The sequence below is a fragment of the Colossoma macropomum genome, unplaced genomic scaffold (assembly GCF_904425465.1).
Source record: "Colossoma macropomum unplaced genomic scaffold, Colossoma_macropomum, whole genome shotgun sequence".
Taxonomy (NCBI): domain Eukaryota; kingdom Metazoa; phylum Chordata; class Actinopteri; order Characiformes; family Serrasalmidae; genus Colossoma; species Colossoma macropomum.
In genome coordinates this window covers 25,911,617-25,931,962 of record NW_023494798.1, presented here as the reverse complement: position 1 = coordinate 25,931,962, position 20,346 = coordinate 25,911,617, and the positions used below count along the sequence as shown (strand labels likewise).

Genomic DNA, 20,346 nt, shown 5'->3' with positions numbered 1-20,346 from the left:
TATTGCAACAATGTAACTGTGTTTTTGTTCATTGTATGTAACTATTATAGTGGCCAAATTGCTTCCTCACTGTCAATATTTAGGTGTTATAGGTGACTAACTAGTGTTTAGCTTGAGAAACTTTTTTTTTGTTGAGGTGATATGAAATGGTGCGCAGAAGTTTAGACAGCCAGTGAATGTAACAATATTGAAACTATTGTGTACAATACGCATAATGCAGGCTGAGACTAGTGGGCCACTGTTCATGCAACACAGCTGTGTAGTAGACTATAGTAGAAAACCCCAGGGGTCAGTTTCAATTACTTATTGACCTCAGCAAGTTAAAGGCATCCGGGAGCACCTGTTTATTGTGTACAATGTGGTCATGGCAGACAACATGAACTGAAACAGATGCTTGCTCTCCTTCTCTCTCTCTCTCTCTCTCCTCTAGTGTAGATGTCATCATCTGTAGACTCAGCAAAACTAAAGCCCAAAGCCCAGTGAAAATCCCTGGCTTTAAAAGGTTGAGACCAGTGGAACGTCTCAAGAGACAAATTCTATAAACATTCACATATGCAAAGACATAGGGGTGCGTGATATGGCAAAAATATAACATCATGATACTTGACATTTTTACAATACACAGTATGTATTAGAATACTTTTTTCCCCGAGGCTTGATAAGTCAGAACCAACACAGCACACCAGTACCAGCTATAATGGTAGCACTGCTATCAAAAGCAATGATAGCAATGATTTTTCTCATGGTGTGTTGCATTGTATCAGATTAAAAAGACTATTCATATCCCTTTTAAGTACTGGTTATATCAATGATATGATCAGAAAAGTGTCCTGTGATATAATTTATCATGATAGTGATAAAATATCATCATATTCGCTACCCCTGAGCAGACACAAATATCCTGTCACACCCTTTTATAATTATCTATAGACAATTCTTCACTGTTGATTCTCACCACATAACTAAACTACATCAATGTTCAGAGAGTCATCTATTTTTAACTTAATTAAATTTATACTCTTTCTCTAGGGTGAGGATATGGACACGCACAACAATCTTCTCTGCACGGAGATGTGGGTGGGGAGCGTTGAGGATGGAGAGGTGTATTAAAAGAGCAAGACTCTAGAAGAAGGTGACTGCACAGTTTCATTTGAACATTGAGTGAACATTTTAAATGTCAGAACACTTCAATTTTCACCGAATATCTTTCTTTTTTTCCCTTCTTCAGGCATTAGGTGAGCTTATCAGCAATATTTCAATACTTTTAATCTCAGAATGAGGACTTTCATAGTGCATGTGCCACGCACACGCACACTGAGTCCTCCCAGTGGAGTCAAGCAAAGGAGAAGTAGGACACAGGCTCTCTTGCTCTGCCTCCTGAGTGTCAGGCGCTTATAGTGGCAAAACTATAAAAAGAAAGTGCTGTTATAGCCTGGAACCCGAATACCCCCTCAAACACTCCAACACTACGGTTGCTCTTTTAGCCTTTCTCTCCATATCTTTACCTCTTGCTCCCACCTCACTGTCATAAACAATGACATGGACCTCTCTCTCTCTCTATCTCGATCTCTTTCTCTCACGTGTGGTCAGGAACCCTAGGGCTTTCCTGAAGGAATTACCCCAGACTGACAGTGTCTATCTTGTTTTGCGGATGTCTTGTATTGTATTTATTGTCAGGCCTTAAGTCTGATTTTGTATGGTGTTGTATTCTATTACAGTGTAGTGTCTTCTATTGCCATGTCTCATTTAACATCTTAAATGGAAAAGGCCGGTTAGCAGGTCCAGGCTTCCATTTCTCACACCTAGAAGTTAAGAATAAGTCAGCCTGTTTGCAGTGCCTTCCAAGTAGTTACTGAATCATAAACCTTAGGATGTAATAAGAATGAGATATAAAGGGCTTCACTGCACTATAAAGTACTGTGCAAAATCTTAGACTGTCCTTATTCCTTATACCTTTCTGAGGAGGACAGATATAAAATAATTTAGTTGCATAAAGAAGAAGAAATAAAAAAAAAGGAGTTTCCAAAATTGGAGCTGTATTAAAAGACATAGAAATGTGACTCCTAACAATCATACACGACATGGTAGCTAACCATTGATAGACAGCACTTAAAGCTTTTATCTTTACGAGGTAAGAGAAAATCAAGCTCCACTCTTGCTTCAGATCTGAAAAAATCCACAGATGTTTCTGTCCATCCTTCCACTGTGAGACGACAATTTAATGCAATGAGTCAATGAGCAATGATATAAGATTTTGTTGTTGAGGCTTCTGTGTAATTTTCTGTTAAATATGTTTTCAGCTTTTTCTTCCTGACATGCTTCTATGAAGCATGGTCCCTGACTTTTGCACAGTACTGTATGGACTCCATGCTTTAGTCACTTGCACTGTGTAGATCAGTAAAGGTATTGTTTTATATGAGGCCCTGAAGTGATATTATTTAATTCTACTCCTAACTCTACTATTCAGAAATCTGTCTGCTTGACCCAGAGATAGCAAAGACCTTCTGTTGCTCCACGGCTCACGTGTGTGCATGTATCTACAATCATACTAATCTAACACACAGGCTACAATTCAGCCTGCTCCTCAGGTTAAGGTTAAGGTTACGTCCATATTTATCTCTTTTAGCAGAGTAGCAGTGATTTATTAATTCAAATATATTGCCAGGACTGATATCTTCACTCACATGAAAAAATATGTATCAACATATATATCCACAAAATCAAAACTATATGAAAGAAATAAAAATGTTTATGAATAATATCAATGTATAAGTCAGCTGGCATCTGGAAAAAAAAATCTTGGTTTTGATATGACAGTGGCGGTAGATTTGATAAACGTGGGCCACAGAAAGTATTCGGTAAACTAATTTTATATGAAGTCAGCTATGAAAAACTGATTTCACTTAAACTGACTGTCAGAAAAGGCATGCGGCAAAGAAATGACTCTGGTAAAGTTCAGCCGAAATCTGGAGACGCTCCAAGAATGTAAATGTCATTTCTCTCTAACTGAATTTACGTCACAGTGCCTAAAGGTTTCACTCCTAAACACCTGCACATGATAAATTACACAGTCAGAAAGTGTTAAGCGTACCACAGCTCAGCTTTGACTCCTGTCTATAAACTCATGCAGTTCTCCTACACAAATGTGGAGACAGAGGAGGTAGTTTCAGAAACATGTGTGCATATGTGTGTGTGAGCATGAGTGACCATGACTTTGTAAATGTGATTGGTAAAATAGTTAGCAAATTTCTTAATATACCAGCTGAATTTGTTAAAGACAATCAATCAAGGCAAAAACCATTTACAGGACAGAGAGGTATATAATTCTTAATCAAGCTATTGTAAAGCATACATCCCTAATCCATTACACTGAAGATTTCTGATATTTCGGTGAAAAATCCTGGAATATAGAACATAAAGGGGTTATAGAATAACCTCAGCTATAGCATTTCCAGCTTCCCAACTGCATAGCAAAAAATTACTGCTATCACGTGTTGGAGAATAATGACAGCTGAACGGCTTTGTTTTGGTGTCTCGTCATGAGTATAAAAAGTTGACCTTATGAAGAATCCTCTGCTGCATTGTCTTTCAGACTGTGCTCATACTGCCACACCTAAAACTGGCTCTTGGGCCTATAATTATTGTGATTACAAAGACAGCGCTTTTTCCAAAGGCTAAAAGGATTGACAGCTTTCCAGACAGACATCTCCAGAGACTCATGACTGTTGTTAAACAATTATCCTCATTCTCCTTCATCTCTCCTCTAGATAAGTCACACTAATCTCTTTTTTAGGGAGGAAAATTAGATTTGCCTTTGCTTTTGCAGTTAGTTGAACCTCTGGTACTACAACTTCCCTGTTGTCGGTAAGTCAATCATTAGGTAAAAGGTACATTTCTTGATCGTTTCTTTACTAAACTCATTTCTTGCATCAATGTTTCTGGCATCTTCTTTGTGTGTCATTGTGATGCCCTCAGCCAACTATCTGCCTAAAGCATTCCTTTGTCAAAGGAGTTTTTTATTGTACGAAAATCATGGAATTAAACGCTTGGTTTTCAGCAAACTGGACAACTTTTTAACATAACTTATGAACAAGAACAATGCTTTAAAGGAGTGATAAAAAGTCCAATTCACACAATTTTTCTCTTGACCAAATGTAGTTGATCAGCATAGACCTGTATAGCTGGTCCCCAGCAAAACAAGCATATGTTGTGTTTTAGATGCTGGTATGCTGGTCAACCAGCGTGACCATGCTGGGTAGCCAGCTACATCAACACTAGACCAGCATAAACCAACATAAACTGTTCTAATCTGTTTTATTCAGCAGGGACGTTTGGAGTCTGAAGTTTGCTCCTTTAGTTTTGTACCAGACCTATGAGGATACTGGAGCAAACAGGCTTAGATCTCATCAATTAGCACTGTGCTAACTGCATGCCACTTGTCTTAAACTATGCCAAGTTGTTAAGTAATCTCAAATAGACTTGTTTATGTTGTATCTTACACTGTATGACATAGTTATTTGTAGACAAATGTATAGTAAAAATTATGCCAGAAACCACATAAGCAAGATTACTTGAGATTACCTAACAATTGATGTGTGATGATTTAGGAATGGAGTTTACCTGATGCTAATTGATGGGTATTACCTTCCATTGACTGTTACAGTAGCCTCATAGTTCTTTCACAAAACTGAAGAAGCAAACTTCAAACATCAAGCATGTCTTGGTTGATTGATTACATTTGGATAACAGTAGGAAAATTGTGTACGTTTGATGTTTTACCAATCTACTCCATTAACAGTGACATTGCTGGTACACAGTCACATCAAAATACATACGTCTGCTGAATTACACACTCATTTACGCTGTCTATGCAGCTGCTTTCTAAACAGACCGTTGCTCTGATGTGTCATTTTCTGCCTTTTTGGTCTCAGCCTAAAAGTCCTTCTTTGTCTTAGCTCAACTTTACGATACTGCCGCCGTCCCCAGTGTACTGGCCTCAGTCTCAGGCTGAGAGATGAGGGGGGCAGTGGCCAGCTGTCCTCACTCAGACTGAAGTGCCTGCTGCATCTTCCACCCTCACACCAAAAGTCTCTCCTTTCCTCTCCTAGGATAAAAATAGATAACGATGCTAACAGATGCACCAGCCGCTGTCTATCTACTCTTAACTACGCAAAAGGGAGGAATATTCTGGAACAAAAGTGTGAAGGTGCCATACGGCTGTAAAATTTAGGTTTAGGCTCCATAGTCCACTATACTGCCACCAACTAATAAGTAGTACAACCAACAAATTCCTTATTAATAACATTGTGCTTATCTAGAATTTGATTAAACTGGCAACCAGAAGAGCAGGTCAAAGGACATATGGGGCAACCAAAAAACATACTGAAGCAAAAAGTCGAAAGTTCACGAAAATGTCCAGCACTAGCCTAAGCGCAGTTTTCTAAACCAACAGCCATGAGTTCCTCTCTTAACTAGGGCAGTGTAGATGGGGAATTCAACATTATAAATATCAGATGGTGGAGGAGCAGAGTGTCAGGAGCTCAAGAATCATGTGTGATCTGCTCAGGAAAAGCAGAACACTTTCTAGAATAGCTATACATGGAGTTCTATAATTACACAACATAGGCCCACTTATAGCAGTAATGCAAACCCTATTACGAGTGGTATAACCATCTGCTAGAGCACGTGCACACTCACTCAGACATCTTCAGTACAAGCAGATGCAAGTGCAGGTCGGATGACCGTGAGAAGTTAGGTGCCACTCACCGTTCGCAGGAACTGGATCTCCTCATCTCCTCCTTCTCCTTCAGCCATCCTGCTCCCAGTTTCACCAGCAGCTCCTCAGGAGAGACCAAAAAATCCTTCCGTTTTCCTCTCTCTACTGTCTCCTCTCTCTCTCCGTCTGTCTTTCCCTCTCTCTCCACTCTCTCATACACACTCTCTCTCTTCTCTCTCTCAGTGTCTGTGTGTGGGTGTGTTGGAGGACAGCATGTGTCCTGTGGCTCTCACGGTGGTGTGAGAGGGAGTGACAGACAAAATCACTTCTCCTCCACTCTCAGTCTCTTTCTCTCTCTCTCTCTCTCTCTCTCTCTCTCTCTCTCTCTCTCTCTGAGTCTGTCCATATTTGCACAACTGAGCTGCCCCCCTTCCCTTAGCCTGGTCCTCCCTTAGGTCTGCGTGGCCTATAAAAGGCAAGTCTGTGTGTGTGCACACTTTTGTGTGTGTATGTTTGCTAGGGGTAGGAATCACTAGAGACTCTATGATATGATATCATCTCAAAATTTGTGCCACTATACAATTCTATTGAGATTTTCTTATCAGAAATAAGCCACGAGAGGCTGCACATTGCAGTGATTTTATCACAGGTATAGGTGTTATGAGGCAGGACACAAAGAGAGAAGTAAAACCATGTTATGTTATCCATGTTACAAGCACTATAACACATGGCCTTACGTGGTTGTAAAACAACATAAAATATGATAAAATACACAACTTCCCAATAAATGAGGTAAATAATGTTACGATTAATAATAATTGTGATAAACAAGTATTCCACCAAGCATTGTAGTTCCTTTAGAATATGGTATTGTTGCTGAGCAACCATGGACTGCTGAAACATTCAGTCGCCTGTTACTGTATATTGTAGTCATTTCATGAATTTTGTCGTATAATAATAAACATCATAATACTGCATTGTTTAATGTACAAACTTTTACTTTGTACGCAGTATTTGTTCAGCAAATTTCCACCACAATGTCAGTGCTAATTTCCATTAGCTACTCTATGCGATTACCCATCTTACTTAGCACCAAGTTAACGGCATTGTTAGAGTGAGATTTCATCAGTCATCAGAAAAGCTCCTTCTGATTTCTTATCTTGAAGGTGGGAGGACCTTTTCAAAAACTACAAGGGCTTTAGGTTGGATATTTAACGGCTGAAATGTTGGTAACACTATATTTTAAGGTCTACTGCTTAATGATTACTAAACTATTAGCAAGCAATTAAAAATACCTTTTTAAATAGAAACATATCATTTGTAAGCACGCTTAGAAATGTGTTACACATGTATTCAGATAATATGCTAAGGTCATCGGTATATATTCTTAGCGATTTGACTCATGAGTTAAATGTTAAGTAATGTTTTTTTTTTTTAAATCTTAATCAAGGAATATGAATGTGAATTTACAGTAACCACACCTGTGGTAGTAAGTGCTAATAAATGGTCACATTTCAGTTGAATATGTTTGCATGTCCTGTCAATCAGAGATTATATACATCAGACAACTAATTTTACGACAATTAGTAGACCGTTTGAAAATGTAAAAATAAATGGCATGACACTAAGACAGAGTATATAAGTGGGCTGAAGAAGGTCTTTGTCAGCTTTCAACAATGACAGCTAAAAATACTTTTGAAACATCTTTATTAACCTTGATTCATGTGTGACATAAAGACATTTTACGTGTGCTTTTAAATAAAAGTCTAATTTTCTAATTAGTCAAAAAACTGTTCATAACTAGAGAAGACCTTATAAGCACATCTTATAAATACATTTATACCACATTTTTAAGCCTTCCTACAAATGATGTGTCTCTATGTATTAGAACATTATCAATTGCTTGCTAATTGTTAATTCATTGTTAAGAAGCACACCTTAAAATAAAGTGTTACTGAAATGTTTTTTTTCCACTAGCTGGCTAATGCAGAAGGAAACCAGACAGCTGAACGTCACCGCCAAGAAGTCAAATATAACGACTGTATTTATGGGCCTGTACATCAGTGGCCAAACCCACAGTCAGGATTTCTTAATATCCCTGGGGAGATTCCCAGTGGTTGTATGAGCGTATTTGTGCACTGCATGCTGGGTATTGTAGTGAGAGAACAAAACTGATAACGGTCATAACGGTCTGACTACTTTTTACTTTGCAGTTTAAGCAGTAATTTCACACTGGCTGTGTTGTTTACAGGCTCTACATCTGTCTTTTACAACATATTCAGCTGTTCTGAAGCACTGACGATATATCTGTAACTATAACTCTACAGTATCGGCATATTGCCCATTCCTAATGCCCCCAAAAGACAAATTTCTTGGTTTTGTTTAATAAAATTTACACTTTGTTCATCTCACTACAGTCTTTTTGCTCTGAAGCAAATAAGACAAAGTAGATAAAACTTAAGTAGTGTTCACTCAGTGTCCAAAAATCTTTCTCTTACAAATGTGACCACTGATGGACATCTCACCAAAAGAGAAAAAAAAGACTTCTAAGTGCCATCTTTCGGACTAAGAAATGCCGGACAATGAATTTTGCTATTTTAATATTATATTAATGGGCTCGGTACACATTGTTTTTCACCTAAATACTGCAATACAACATTGTTCATTTTTTCTTTCATCTCCAGTATTCGCCTGTATGTATTTGAGGGTCTAATAAGACTCATAAAGCCAATAGAAAGTGAAGTATCTGGAAGTAATTTAGGCAGACTTTGTGTCCAAATAGCAGTTACAGGTCATTCAAAAACACAGAACTTTTGCCATGTTTAATAGGTTCTGTGTTGCCTGTGATTACTGAATGAACGTCCCCCTTTGCTCACTGCTGATATAAAGTGATTGTATCCATAAGGGAACCATAGGAATATCTGTACTTACTTTAGACATCTATGGACATCTTAACGAGTAGTCGTAAAACTCTGAATATAACACCTCTGTGGTTTCTGGACAGAAGCTAAAGCTGAATAATATGGAAAGGCTAGTAATGTGACTGATATTGTCCCCTTGCAACCTTTCTCACTACAATATTCAGTCTTACTAACTGAAAAACAGTCCAGACCAAAAAAGTGTCCTTCATGAAAATAAATTAGGTAAAACAGTTCACGACTAAGCAGCTAGCACTGTCCACACATAAGAGATTTTACTATTTTCATGAGGCCAAATTCTGTGATTTTAGAAGCTTTCTTTGGAACAAACTAGTGGCATTCATTTTTGTAACTAATTCAATCAATTCAAATCCAGATGTCAAAATAATTTGCTTAAAAGGGAATTTCACTGATTTTCCAAACATTCTGAATAATTCAGTCACTGAATTGTAAACAAATGTCAAGTGTTTTGATGTGAAATTTTGACATGCATCGTGCAGAAGCCTACAGACTCAGATTTTTTACAGTCGTAGTAATTGATAAGAGTGACGGGTTGCGATGTCTCCAACACAAACAAGCTAATATATTCAGCCTACTATCAAAAACCTCCTGTGAACCTGCAAAGTAGTGCTAATTCTGAAAAAAAAAATTCTTACAACACCCTGCATGTATCTGTCTATGCTGAATGAATAAAAAAGGCTAAAAATTCTCAAAATATTCAGAACCATTTCCAACAAAAACTTGTATGAGTACGAAACTCATCAGATGTTTGGTTCCTGTTACCACCACTGTGAACAATTCTGAGTTCGTATGTTTCTCTAGAACGGAGTGTTTCACATCAAACCACTGCGAATGACTTTGTTTACATCTTAATGATTTTGCAGAAATTTAGCAAAAATCTGTGGAACTGCCCTTCATCAAGTATCATAGTCCAACCTTTATTGTTCTAACATCAAAGTAGTGCAGTACAGTGGTCACCAACCCTCCTTCTGGAGATCTACTTTCCTGCACAATTTAGCACCAGTCTGCATCTAACATACTGCCCCACCCCTTTCACCTAACACTAATGCATCTGATCCTGCTGGTCAAGGACTTCTGAAGATCAAGTCAAGTCAAAGTATATTTATATAGTGCTTTTTACAACAGACGTTGTCGCAAAGCAGCTTTACAGAAAGATCCGGGTCCAAGCTCCCATGAGCGTCGCCAGTGGCGACAGTGGCAAGGAAAAAGTCCCTAAGAGCAAGAGGAAGAAACCTTGAGAGGAACCAAGACTCAAAGGGGAAGACATCCTCCTCTGATCGACACCGGATAGCAAACAATAATAAAAGAGCAATATGAACAGAGAATAAGGTTTTACCATTAGTGTTAAATGTTAAAATACAAAAAAGGGGAAAAGCAGCTGAAGCAATAAAGACATGAAGCAAAGATGTTCAGCAGTTGGAGCAGGTGTGGTGGGCTGTGTTTTGAACTACAGTCCACAGTAAGGTAGATCTCTGTGATCAGGGTTGGTGACCACTGGAATAGAGCCCCACTGGTTAAAAGCAACTAAGTTTCTGGGCACTGAGCCACCAGGGATATTAATGCATTTAAAGAGATGAGTAGGTGCTCAAAAGAATGGTGCCTCCAAAATTCAATTAGGGCAGGCTAGACTTAAAGAATGCAGTTGTGTCTGTCTACTAAACGGATAAAACGCCAAACAGGGTGGTTCATATTATGAGCATGTGTGAAGTTTACAGTATTCAGGTATTAAAAGACGCTTTTCTTAGTCCATCACCCCATCTGCAGGACATACAGGCTCCAACATGAGCACTTAACAATCACTGACCAGCCTGAACAGTGTGATTACAGACTGAGAGAGGCAGAGTGAGAGAGAAATGAAATGCTGAATATGATATATTTATCCTAATGAGTTTATACTTTACATATTGCTGGAAAAAAATCTATATTATGCACCATCGCAGACATAAATTGTGAAACATTAAAATATATACTAAGTACAATTCTGAATGTCCTTCTGAATCAAGTTTTGTCTCAAAGCTAACATTGTCTTTGTACTGAAAACAAAGCAAATTCAGTATCTGACCCCTTTCTCTCTCTCTCTCTCTCTCTCTCACACACACACACACACACACACACAGTACTGCACCTCACCTCCACAATCTCCATTTAAGTGTCATCTCTCTGTGCTCCTCACATCCCTCCTTTTTCCCAGTAGCAGCCACATCTGGCGGAGCAGCTGGAACAGCACAGGGCTTTTTGGGAGATTTTCTTGGCAGCTCAAACAGCAACTTCAGAGAGCATGCTCAGAGACGATGACGACAGCGCCCTGACAGTCTTAGAGGGCTGCTGGGAATTTGAGTTCTTTCCGTGTAAGCGATGGAAAAGGCAGCAGTTGCAGTAATGTAGAATAAACACTAGGTGGCAGGCGGACACTAGACGTTTCAGCTGAAACATATTGTGCCGGGGATGAAGAAAAAAAAAAGGTATCAAAAGATGGTTTATTCAATTTTGGTTACCCTTAATACTGAGGTTATAGGTTGTCTACAGATGCTCAAATTATTAACAAACTAACTGGTGAAATTATCAACATGGTTAGGATTAGATCTATTAGGTTTATATTTTGAGTGGAAGTAAAGTTTAGGGTTAATTTATAATACTTCATACTTAATACTAGTTCAGTTGTATTTTATATTATGATTTTTTATTTTTTATATTATTTTTATATTTAATCAAATGTTGATTAAAGGGCCCATATCGTGGAAAACAAAATTTTCCTCACTTTTGTTTTAACTTAAAGGTGGTTGTAATATACAAACATTGCTAAAGTTTCAAAATACACCATTCACTTCCCAATCCATGCTGTCCATATATAGAAACAAACCTGCATAAACAGCCTGTTTTGAATTCAGTTTTTTGTGAGGTCACCAAAATCAAAACATATACATACAACCTATTCAGCCTACAGCAGTTTAGCCCCACCTAGTTGCCTATAAGTTATAAGGAGTGTTTCAGCTGGTCTGCTTTTTGAAAGAGACACAATAAAGAGCACAAATCAGAACAGAGCTCATTTACATATATCAGTCTAAAAGGCACATTAAAAAATAGCCTGTTTATTTTAAGGGATAAAGAGAGGTTGGATGATGGTCATGTGAAAATGAATTGTGACTGCCACACAAACCACACAAACATTATAAATGGACCTCGGGGGATAATATACAATGCAAGAAAAATGCAAGATATGGGCCTTTTATAGACAAACTGAGCATCTACAAAGGACCTACACAAACTAAAAGTGTTACCAAAATAACAAAACAAAAAACTGGCAATATTTATTTTATTCAATTAAGTTAGAATGACAAGAAGTTCAAGATACATTTAATATTTCTTAATGTTTTAATTTTTTCAATGGAATACAAATTATCTTAAAAGTTACACATGACTAGTTTACATGATTATTATCTGCAACCAAATTGATATGATTGAAAACAGGGATTTCAAACATTTCAATTTTCCAGTTTTGGTGTTGTAGGCCTCCACAGTGCACTCACTGGACTGAACTAGGGAGAGCTCAGCTCCAGTCCTGAAGGGCCTCTGTCCAGTTCAGTTTTGTGATTTCCCCCACTAGCAAACCCAATTCAACGCATCAGTTAATCATCAATTTAGTAGATGTGTTAGAGCAGGGAAAACACTATACTGCCACCAAAGCTGAACACCCCTGACCCATGAAATAAATGACTGACCAAGCTGTTTGTTAGGCTAGTTAGTGCTAGTTAGGGCTTTTGTTAGTGCCTGATAGGGGGCACCTTGATGATTGCATGAATAATAAAAAATGTTAGCACATAAACAAAGCAGAGGACATGTTGAGCTTGTTTACAAAGAAATTGTCAGCATAGTGAAGTTGCTGTCATTGGGTTATTATTGTGATTCTGAAATACCAAACAGTTCTTTAAACTACTAAGAGTGCAAAGGGAATCAGACTAATTAGAACAAGCACAGATCCATCATTACGTATGCTTGCATAACCCCTGGTCAAAATGCAGAGGGCTTTGGGGTTAAATCGCAATACCTGCTGGTCATAGGAAGATTATTGCTTCTTGACCAGTGACACATGGTGGTAATTCTCTCAGCCTTTAAGCTTCTTCAGCCAAAAACCCACTAAAAGCATTAGAATCCTTATAGGGATGCCTCTACGCATGCGGTCATCACTGGTAGTCATGCAGAAAGTAATAAATGCATTCAGCCCTGGTTCTGAAAGTACTGTTTGCTGACAGATGGTATGTTTCATGCGTAAGGCTGATGTATTGCAAGACTTACTGTAACCTCAAATCACTTAAAACTAATACATTTATCTGAAGAAAATCAGGCATTAATATGGCAACAATATACAGTGCAAAAGTTTTAGGCAGTAAAGAAACTATTTAGTGTTTTTGCCAATAAAAATGATACACCATAAATAAATAATAACATTTTATTAAAAAAATAAAACATTAAATATGTACCATAACCTTTGCACACTTTTAACAAATATTCAACGTTTTATTTTTTTCAATATGTTAAATTCAGCAGTAATAGAAGTATGCAGAAGTATGTTCTCTATAGAGGATGTGGTAACTTATTTTCACTTAGGAAATCTGCAAAAACATGCAGTTTATTCAGGGGCATCCAAACTTTTGCAGATGACTATACACTAACACATAAAATCACAATGTTTTCTGTTTATTGGTTTATCTATATTTATTCTAATCTCAGTGCTTAAATGCCTACTGTCCAGATTACATATCATTTTCTCAGATGCATAAGACTTTTGCACAGTACTGTATGTAAAGCACACAAAGAATATGATCAAACATTAAACATGATTTGTTTAAACTGACACGTATATTCTTGCATGTGTACATACAGGAAAGTAAAAGACAGAAACACCCTTCATTTACAAAATAGGTAAAAGCATATTCGTTCATGGACTTTAAAACCTAAAACCTAAAAATCTACTCACATTACCTGCACTGCAGTTTCTAATCATCATTAAGGTCCCTGAATGAAGGTAATTCATCTCTTGCTTGCTGTTTTGTTCCTTCCAAATCAAGCAACATTTATTTGCTAAAAAAAAGCAAAAATACAGTGCATTGGAGAAGTGGGCATAACCTTGTCCAGCTGAGTCTTCAGATGATGCAAATGCCAAGAATCCTCCAAAATCAGATTTGCCTTCAAGTCAGAATTGGCATGTTCGATTCCTGATTTTTTGGTAGGCCTCATGAATTTTTATTCTGGTGGTTGATAAACCAACCGGTGGGCCGCAGGTCAAGCCTGAGTTGATCCATAACCCACTGGTCCCTTTGAGCTCCTTCTATAAACTCCTGTAGTGAGATTTGACCTACAAGTTCAAAGAATAGAAACCAATGCGTAATTATACATATCTGGTGGCACTATTATGGATTTAATTAGTGTATATTATGTACTTTTGAGTGAATCTGACACTTCTTAGACACATTTGTCTGAATCCAAAATTGGACCTTACCCTCAATTGTTCCCAAATCCAAAATCCAATTGATCTTGCCATCACCATTTCACAAGTCTACTCTCTTTCATGCATCACTCTATTTACATACTTATATAATGTCAGTAGGGGATTAGCTAGGCCTACTTATTTGGAGAACTTACCGTCGTTGTTTTGATCAATACGTTCAAAGATCCTCTCACATATCTCATCTGGAGTGAGTTTTTCAGTGTCTGAAGGATGGTCATGCTTCCGCAGTTTGTAGATAATCTGTAGAAAAAATGAACACAACAACATGGTTAGTCTTAGCAATAATATACAAACCCAAAAGTGGAAGAGCATCCATGACTTTTAAAGTTCACCAAATTGCATTATGTGATGTACCCAACTTGGCTTAGGTGGAGTCTTTATTAAAGGAATACTTATTTTTGCATGCTTGTGACAGCTTGGTAAGGATGGAGCCTTGGCTTTAGACAGTAATTACAAATTACAAAAGCTATTTGTTCTCCAATTCTTCTTTGTTTGAGAGCAAGCAGAAGTTGGTAATACTATATTTTGCTCCAATGTCTTTGTGGAAATAAAAACCTTTAATAGTTAAAAACATATTACGATAACACTTTCTATGAATGTCATGTTTGCAAGCATCTATAAACACATTTATAACATGTTATAATGCCTACATACAGCATTATAAACATGATTATAAACATGCATAAAAATGAACTACACTGGATTACACTTTATAGCCATGTTTATTATACATTATGAATTGTTAATATAATGCATTATAAGTAGTGTTGATAACATGTTATACTGTCAGTGCCAAAGAAGTCAGTCCCAGCTTGAAGACTGCAAAGTAAAGACAAATACCAAGACATTTGAAGCCTGTAATGAGCTTTATTGTGTATGCTTTAGTGTTTCAGTAAATCCTTCAGTAAATACTTCAACTTGAAGCCTCACTCTTAACACTGGAGGAGGCTTTAGTACAGTATGCTTCACTTTACTTAAAGTGGACAAATACAACTTATGAGCTCTTATAATTTGTTATGATCAGTATTTATAATGTATTATGTTAACAATTCACAATGCATAATAAGCATGGCTATAACGTTTAATGCATTTTCATAAATATTTATAGCCATGTTTATAATGCCTTATGAATGCATTATAACATGTTATGAATGTGTTTATAGATGCTTACAAAGGTGACATTCATAGAAAGTGTTACCCATATGACATTATTGGCTATTACATCTATTCATGAATATGCAACTCATTGAATTATTAAACTTTTTCTGTAATACAGTCCTTTCTGCCCTAAATTCTGATTGGCTGGGCTGTGCTCAAAGCCATTCCCCGTAAAAAAGAGCTAATTAATGTTGTTAAAAATGTATGTGTTTGCTCATTATTTAAAGGATGTGTTATGTGTTGTTTGTGTTTTATTGTGTCTTGTGATGTGTTGGGGGTTGGTCACAATAAGATGGAAGCCTGTGGCTAGTGGTGACCTCTCTATTATGTTAAGAGCAGAAACATGGCTTCTCCCCTGTTTCCTTCTATGCTGATGATTAATGCACCAGTCACTAAAAACATAGATCTGCAGATGAACTATTTAGCTGCTCATGTGGACCACCTACTGTATGGATACCTAGTTCTGTCTATATTCTTAACAACAACAACAAATTATTTTCATAACAACTGAATTGTTATGATAAAAGATAAAGATACTGAAGAAATGAGCTGATCCACAATTTTTGGATTGAAGTTTTTACTTAGTGGTTCAAATATCTTACACGCTTCAGCCTTAAGCAGTATTAAACCCAGTCTGGGAGAACTAATCTGTTGCACCATTAGCTTGAAGCTAACACAACACATGTAATTGCATTGACACAGTAGTGGAAATTAGTATGTTCGTTCCAGGGGTAATGTGATAAGCAAAAAAGGGACTATGCTTTTTGGTGGAAGAACTATTTGCCTAAAACCCGTCTTACTTGGTAACACCACAACCTCAAAAGGTTTATTCATTTTGTAAAATAGCTACAACATAAAATAAGATAAAATACCCATATTTCTTTAATGAATACTTAAAGTTATAATTAATAATAATCACAATCAGTAGTTCTTCCACTGAGAAATGTAACCTCAGCCATAGTTTGTGTTGAACCTCATGGATGTTTCTCAGCTCTTTTTGCCCAGTTCGGAAAAGATAAAATGGGAAAATAGATGTTTTGGTACAAGATACTGGACTCAACACGACTGCATTGCTACATACATAAATACACACAACATTTTCAACCATACATATACATACAAACATATATCTGCATGTGCCAGCAGTTAGAACTGAAAACAACAGATTTACAGCTTATCAACCTGACCTACAATAGTCACCAACTGTATGGTCAGGCATTCTCTCAGAGTCTTATGATTTCCAATCGACACACTCTGTAAAACTCTCTTCATGCCTAGCAACCACATATTAAATAACATGTACAAGGAAAGCAAAACTCTTTGACCCAGACTGCCTTGATGTCTTGTTGTTTTTGACTAATGAGAGCTATGTAATGGTGTCTTAACCTTGCAGTTGCCTTAAACCACTCTAACCAAATGTAAACACTTTAAGCCTTCAGACAGCAGCCAGGGACAAAGACTCCTACAGACTCAATTGGAAGAGCAAACATCGCATGACCGTTTCTATTGTTAAATCTTTTTTTGTGTGTTTTTACTAATTTTTTTTTTTGTAATATTATCAGTCTGTTCTAATCATGATGAAAGAAAGCAGTTCCACTGATTGCAGTACAGTAGGAGTTGGACTTACCTTGATTACATGTTTTACTTCCTGTCTGTCCAGTCGTCCATTTCCATCCCTGTCATAAACTTTGAAAGACCACTTCAGTTTGTCCTCAAGCCTGCCACGGAGAACCAGGTGCAGGGCAGCTACGTATTCCATGAAGTCTATGGTGTTATCCTGAACAACATGAAGATGCAGTGCACAGTGGTAAACGTTAGTCATGAATAAAAAATGTGATACATTGCCCATTTAAGAAATGTGAAATATTATTTAAACTTTGCTCATATTTTTTCCTGTTAAGTGGCATTTAACTCCTTAACATATACTGACCAGCCAGCGGGCCAATTCCCCACTCAGTAAGTTAATAAATGTTTTGCATTGTTTCACATACTATGGTTTACTTAGTAGTATTAGTATAGCTTAGCATGTGAAGGTAGGTGAAGTTTAAGGGGTTCATTTAGAAAATAAAACAATATAAATAAATGCAAAAACAAGGTGACATATATTCAAAGTTAAAAATGCTGAAATTATTTCATTACTGACAACCACTGGTGCAAATTCACTTTTATAAATTAAGCCTGATTTTCAGTGACAGACAATAGAAAAATAAAAGCTGCCATTTTAATAGACAATGAAAAGCATTAGACATCAAAACAATATGAGCTTTAACTGCAGGTCCCCTTTGTTTACCTAGTTTTATGTACAAACTGATGTATATAGGCTATTCCTACCTGCTGTTTGCCTCACTCCCCATACTATGCAGTAAGTTTAGCCTCCATAGCTCACATTTAACTGCACTGATTCTATACATACGTTATTAGCATCAAATGATCTGAACAAGTTCTCCATGTAGGCAGATTCCTCTTCTGTTGAGTCACTTGTGATTCCAAAAATCCTCTTGAACTCATGTAGATGAAGCTTTCCACTGGGGCACTCGTTTGCAAACTTCTTGTACAACTCCTGAATCTGAGAGAGGCCAACTTCTCTATCATCCTCACTTTGCGCTTGACCCATTATTCTATAACCTAGCAGCAGAAAATCCCTAAAATGTTATTTCTTTCTTTTATCTGCAAATCTGAATAGATGTCAACTGTCCACACAGTGCCACATAGTTCTAGCCATCCCTTGTTGAGAGTCCAGGATGAGCGGAGCCTCTCACAGTGCTGTTAGTGGATTAACTCTTGTGTACTGCAGTATTTTTAGATGCAGACGCCAATCCAATCTTCCTTTTCAAAGGTTACTGCCTAATCCTGAAACAACCTCCCTGATCGAGAGTCTGTTGCATACTACATGCATTGAACTTTAGATTCTGAAAATTGTAGCAAATCTCAACAGATTTCATGTTATGAGTGACTAATATACTTATCACAGGTTTCAAATAAGGAGTAGAAAATGTAAAAAAGAAGAAGTAATTAGCTTTTTGCAACACTGTGGTTTCATTTTGGCCCATTCCTCTTTAAGTCTGTCATTGATAGACTTGCTATTTCAGAATCCTCCATGAATTTTCAATGGGATTCAAATCAGGATATTGGCTGCCCCACAAAAAGACCTTTTTTGGCCGTATGTTGTCTTTTTAAACATCCATCCCCTCAGATTCAGTCCTTTAGTATGCTCTGCATACTTTGCTCCATTCATGTTTCCTTAGATGACATGTAATGCCCCAGTACCTTGGGCAGAAAAGCAGCCCGAATATCATGATACTCCCACCTCCATACTTCACTGTGGGTAAACTTTAGACATGGATCTTTGTTACTTTTTTAAGCATAATAGTTTTGCATGGAGTACAGAAATGGAAATGATTGACAGTTCATTGCTTATTGTTCTCTGTGTAACTGTTGTTCCAGCTACTTTCAACTCTTTTCGAGTGACTGCTGGCTCCTTATCATTAGTCTGAGAGCACGTTGTGAAATCTTGCATGGCACACCTGTCCAGGGATGATCAGTTGTATTTTTCTCTTGCATATTAACAAATGAGTTATACTGGCAGGGATGTTGCTATGGCTCTGAAGCTTTTTCCATTCAATTGTTGTTTAATTTTGCCATACATGAGAACTTTAGGAGGCTTCTTTACTGTCACCATTATCAATTTCAATGAAGTTTCTTTTTTTTTAATGTATTTTTTATTCTTATGAATATATACTTTTTGTTCATGTTTATAAATACAAACTCAAAAGACATTGTTGTAAATTTGAAGTGGATATATACATTGAATGTATATAAAATAATAAAACCCAAAATGACTAAGTAGTTTTTTCCTCTCACTGTAAGTTCCCTTATTTGGTGAGATTCTGTTAATTTGACTGACCTATTAGCTCTGTCAGTAAGATCATTTACTAAAATGTAGTCTTGGCTGTTTGTGTGGAGGAGGAAACTAGGGACAGTGACGTGTCACACACTGCCTCTTAATCCCTGACTGATTCTGATCCCTGCTTCTGTGTGTGCGCATGTGCCAATTGTCACACTGTTCTAGAGTTAATAATCAAATTACAATCTTCCAAGATATTATTTTACCTAACGTGCATTGATGGTTTGATAACACTTTCAGTAGAAATAGCTAATGTAGTCAGTGGACAATTTATCAAGACCATATGACAGCATGACTGTTCCCCTTTAATACAAAACTGTATATTAATTAGTCAGATTATGTCCTGTCTCACAAAATGTATGTTGTTAATTAAGAGATCATTTATGAGACTGTAAAACTGACATATCTTTGAAGGCCAGATTTGTCCAGTTCTCATACTTATGTTACATCAGCTCTGAAACAGTGCTGTTCACCTTGAATGACCAAGATGGGGCTCTTACCTCAGAGTAAGGTTGACAGTAGCAAACTGAGCTTGGCCCCAGCTAAGAGAGACTATTTCAGTCCAACAACCAAAACCTTCATTCTCAGCTCCAATCCAATTACTGTCTTGCAGTATCAGCCGATTACACTGCACTGTCCTGAGGAAAACTCCCTTTATTACTTTACATGCATTTTAAATGTGTGAGGACAATCGAAGACAAGATGAAAGCAGGACAAAGGCTATATGTGTACATTTCCAAAACAGTTGGGATGCTGTGTAGAATGTAAATGAAAATAGAAATATGCAAATCATGTAAACCATATTTTGAATGGAAAATACTACAAAGACAACATATCAAATGTTGAAACTGAGAAATTTTATTGTTTGCTGAAAAATATATGCACATTTTGAATTTGTGCATATATTATATATTGTGCATATATATTGTGCATGTTGATTCGTCAGACTTCAGGACACTTTTCCACTTCCTTTCAGTCCGTTTTAAACGAGTTCGGGCCCAGAGAAGGTGGCAGCATTTCTGGATCCTGTTTATGTACAGTTTCTTCTTTGTGTTTTTGAGTTTTAACTAGCATTTGTGGATGCAGCGACAAACTGTGTTCACAGACAGTGTTTTTCAGAAGT

The 20,346-nt window shown here is 37.1% G+C and overlaps 2 protein-coding genes across 8 annotated transcripts in view; both read right to left on the bottom strand.

Moving 5' to 3' along the window:
- LOC118817771 (ryanodine receptor 1-like) overlaps positions 1-6,087 on the bottom strand; it is a 125,265-nt gene extending 119,178 nt beyond the window's left edge. For all 7 annotated transcript variants that reach the window (XM_036584685.1, XM_036584688.1, XM_036584687.1 and 4 more), the window contains exon 1: positions 5,767-6,087. In XM_036584685.1, the coding sequence (XP_036440578.1) occupies positions 5,767-5,814 (48 nt within the window). In that variant the 5' untranslated portion in view covers positions 5,815-6,087. The remainder of the gene's footprint in view (positions 1-5,766) is intronic.
- Positions 6,088-13,782: 7,695 nt separating this feature from the next.
- LOC118818075 (guanylyl cyclase-activating protein 2-like) lies at positions 13,783-17,945 on the bottom strand. The gene is made up of 4 exons (XM_036585189.1): positions 17,733-17,945; positions 16,947-17,096; positions 14,296-14,401; positions 13,783-14,008 (listed from the first exon to the last, which is right to left on the bottom strand). The coding sequence occupies exons 1-4, from the start codon at positions 17,931-17,933 to the stop codon at positions 13,887-13,889; spliced, it is 579 nt and encodes a 192-aa protein (XP_036441082.1). The 5' UTR covers positions 17,934-17,945; the 3' UTR covers positions 13,783-13,886.
- Positions 17,946-20,346: the final 2,401 nt, after the last annotated feature.

What these genes read in the sequence shown, in the direction of transcription:
- LOC118818075 (XM_036585189.1), bottom strand. Translation starts at nt 17,933, where the DNA reads ATGGGTCAAGCGCAAAGTGAGGATGATAGAGAAGTTGGCCTCTCTCAG. An exon ending in GATCATTTGATGCTAATAAC is followed by an intron (nt 17,097 to 17,732) that starts GTATGTATAGAA and finishes CATGTTGTTCAG; the next exon opens with GATAACACCATAGACTTCAT. An exon ending in AAGTAAAACATGTAATCAAG is followed by an intron (nt 14,402 to 16,946) that starts GTAAGTCCAACT and finishes TTTTTTCTACAG; the next exon opens with ATTATCTACAAACTGCGGAA.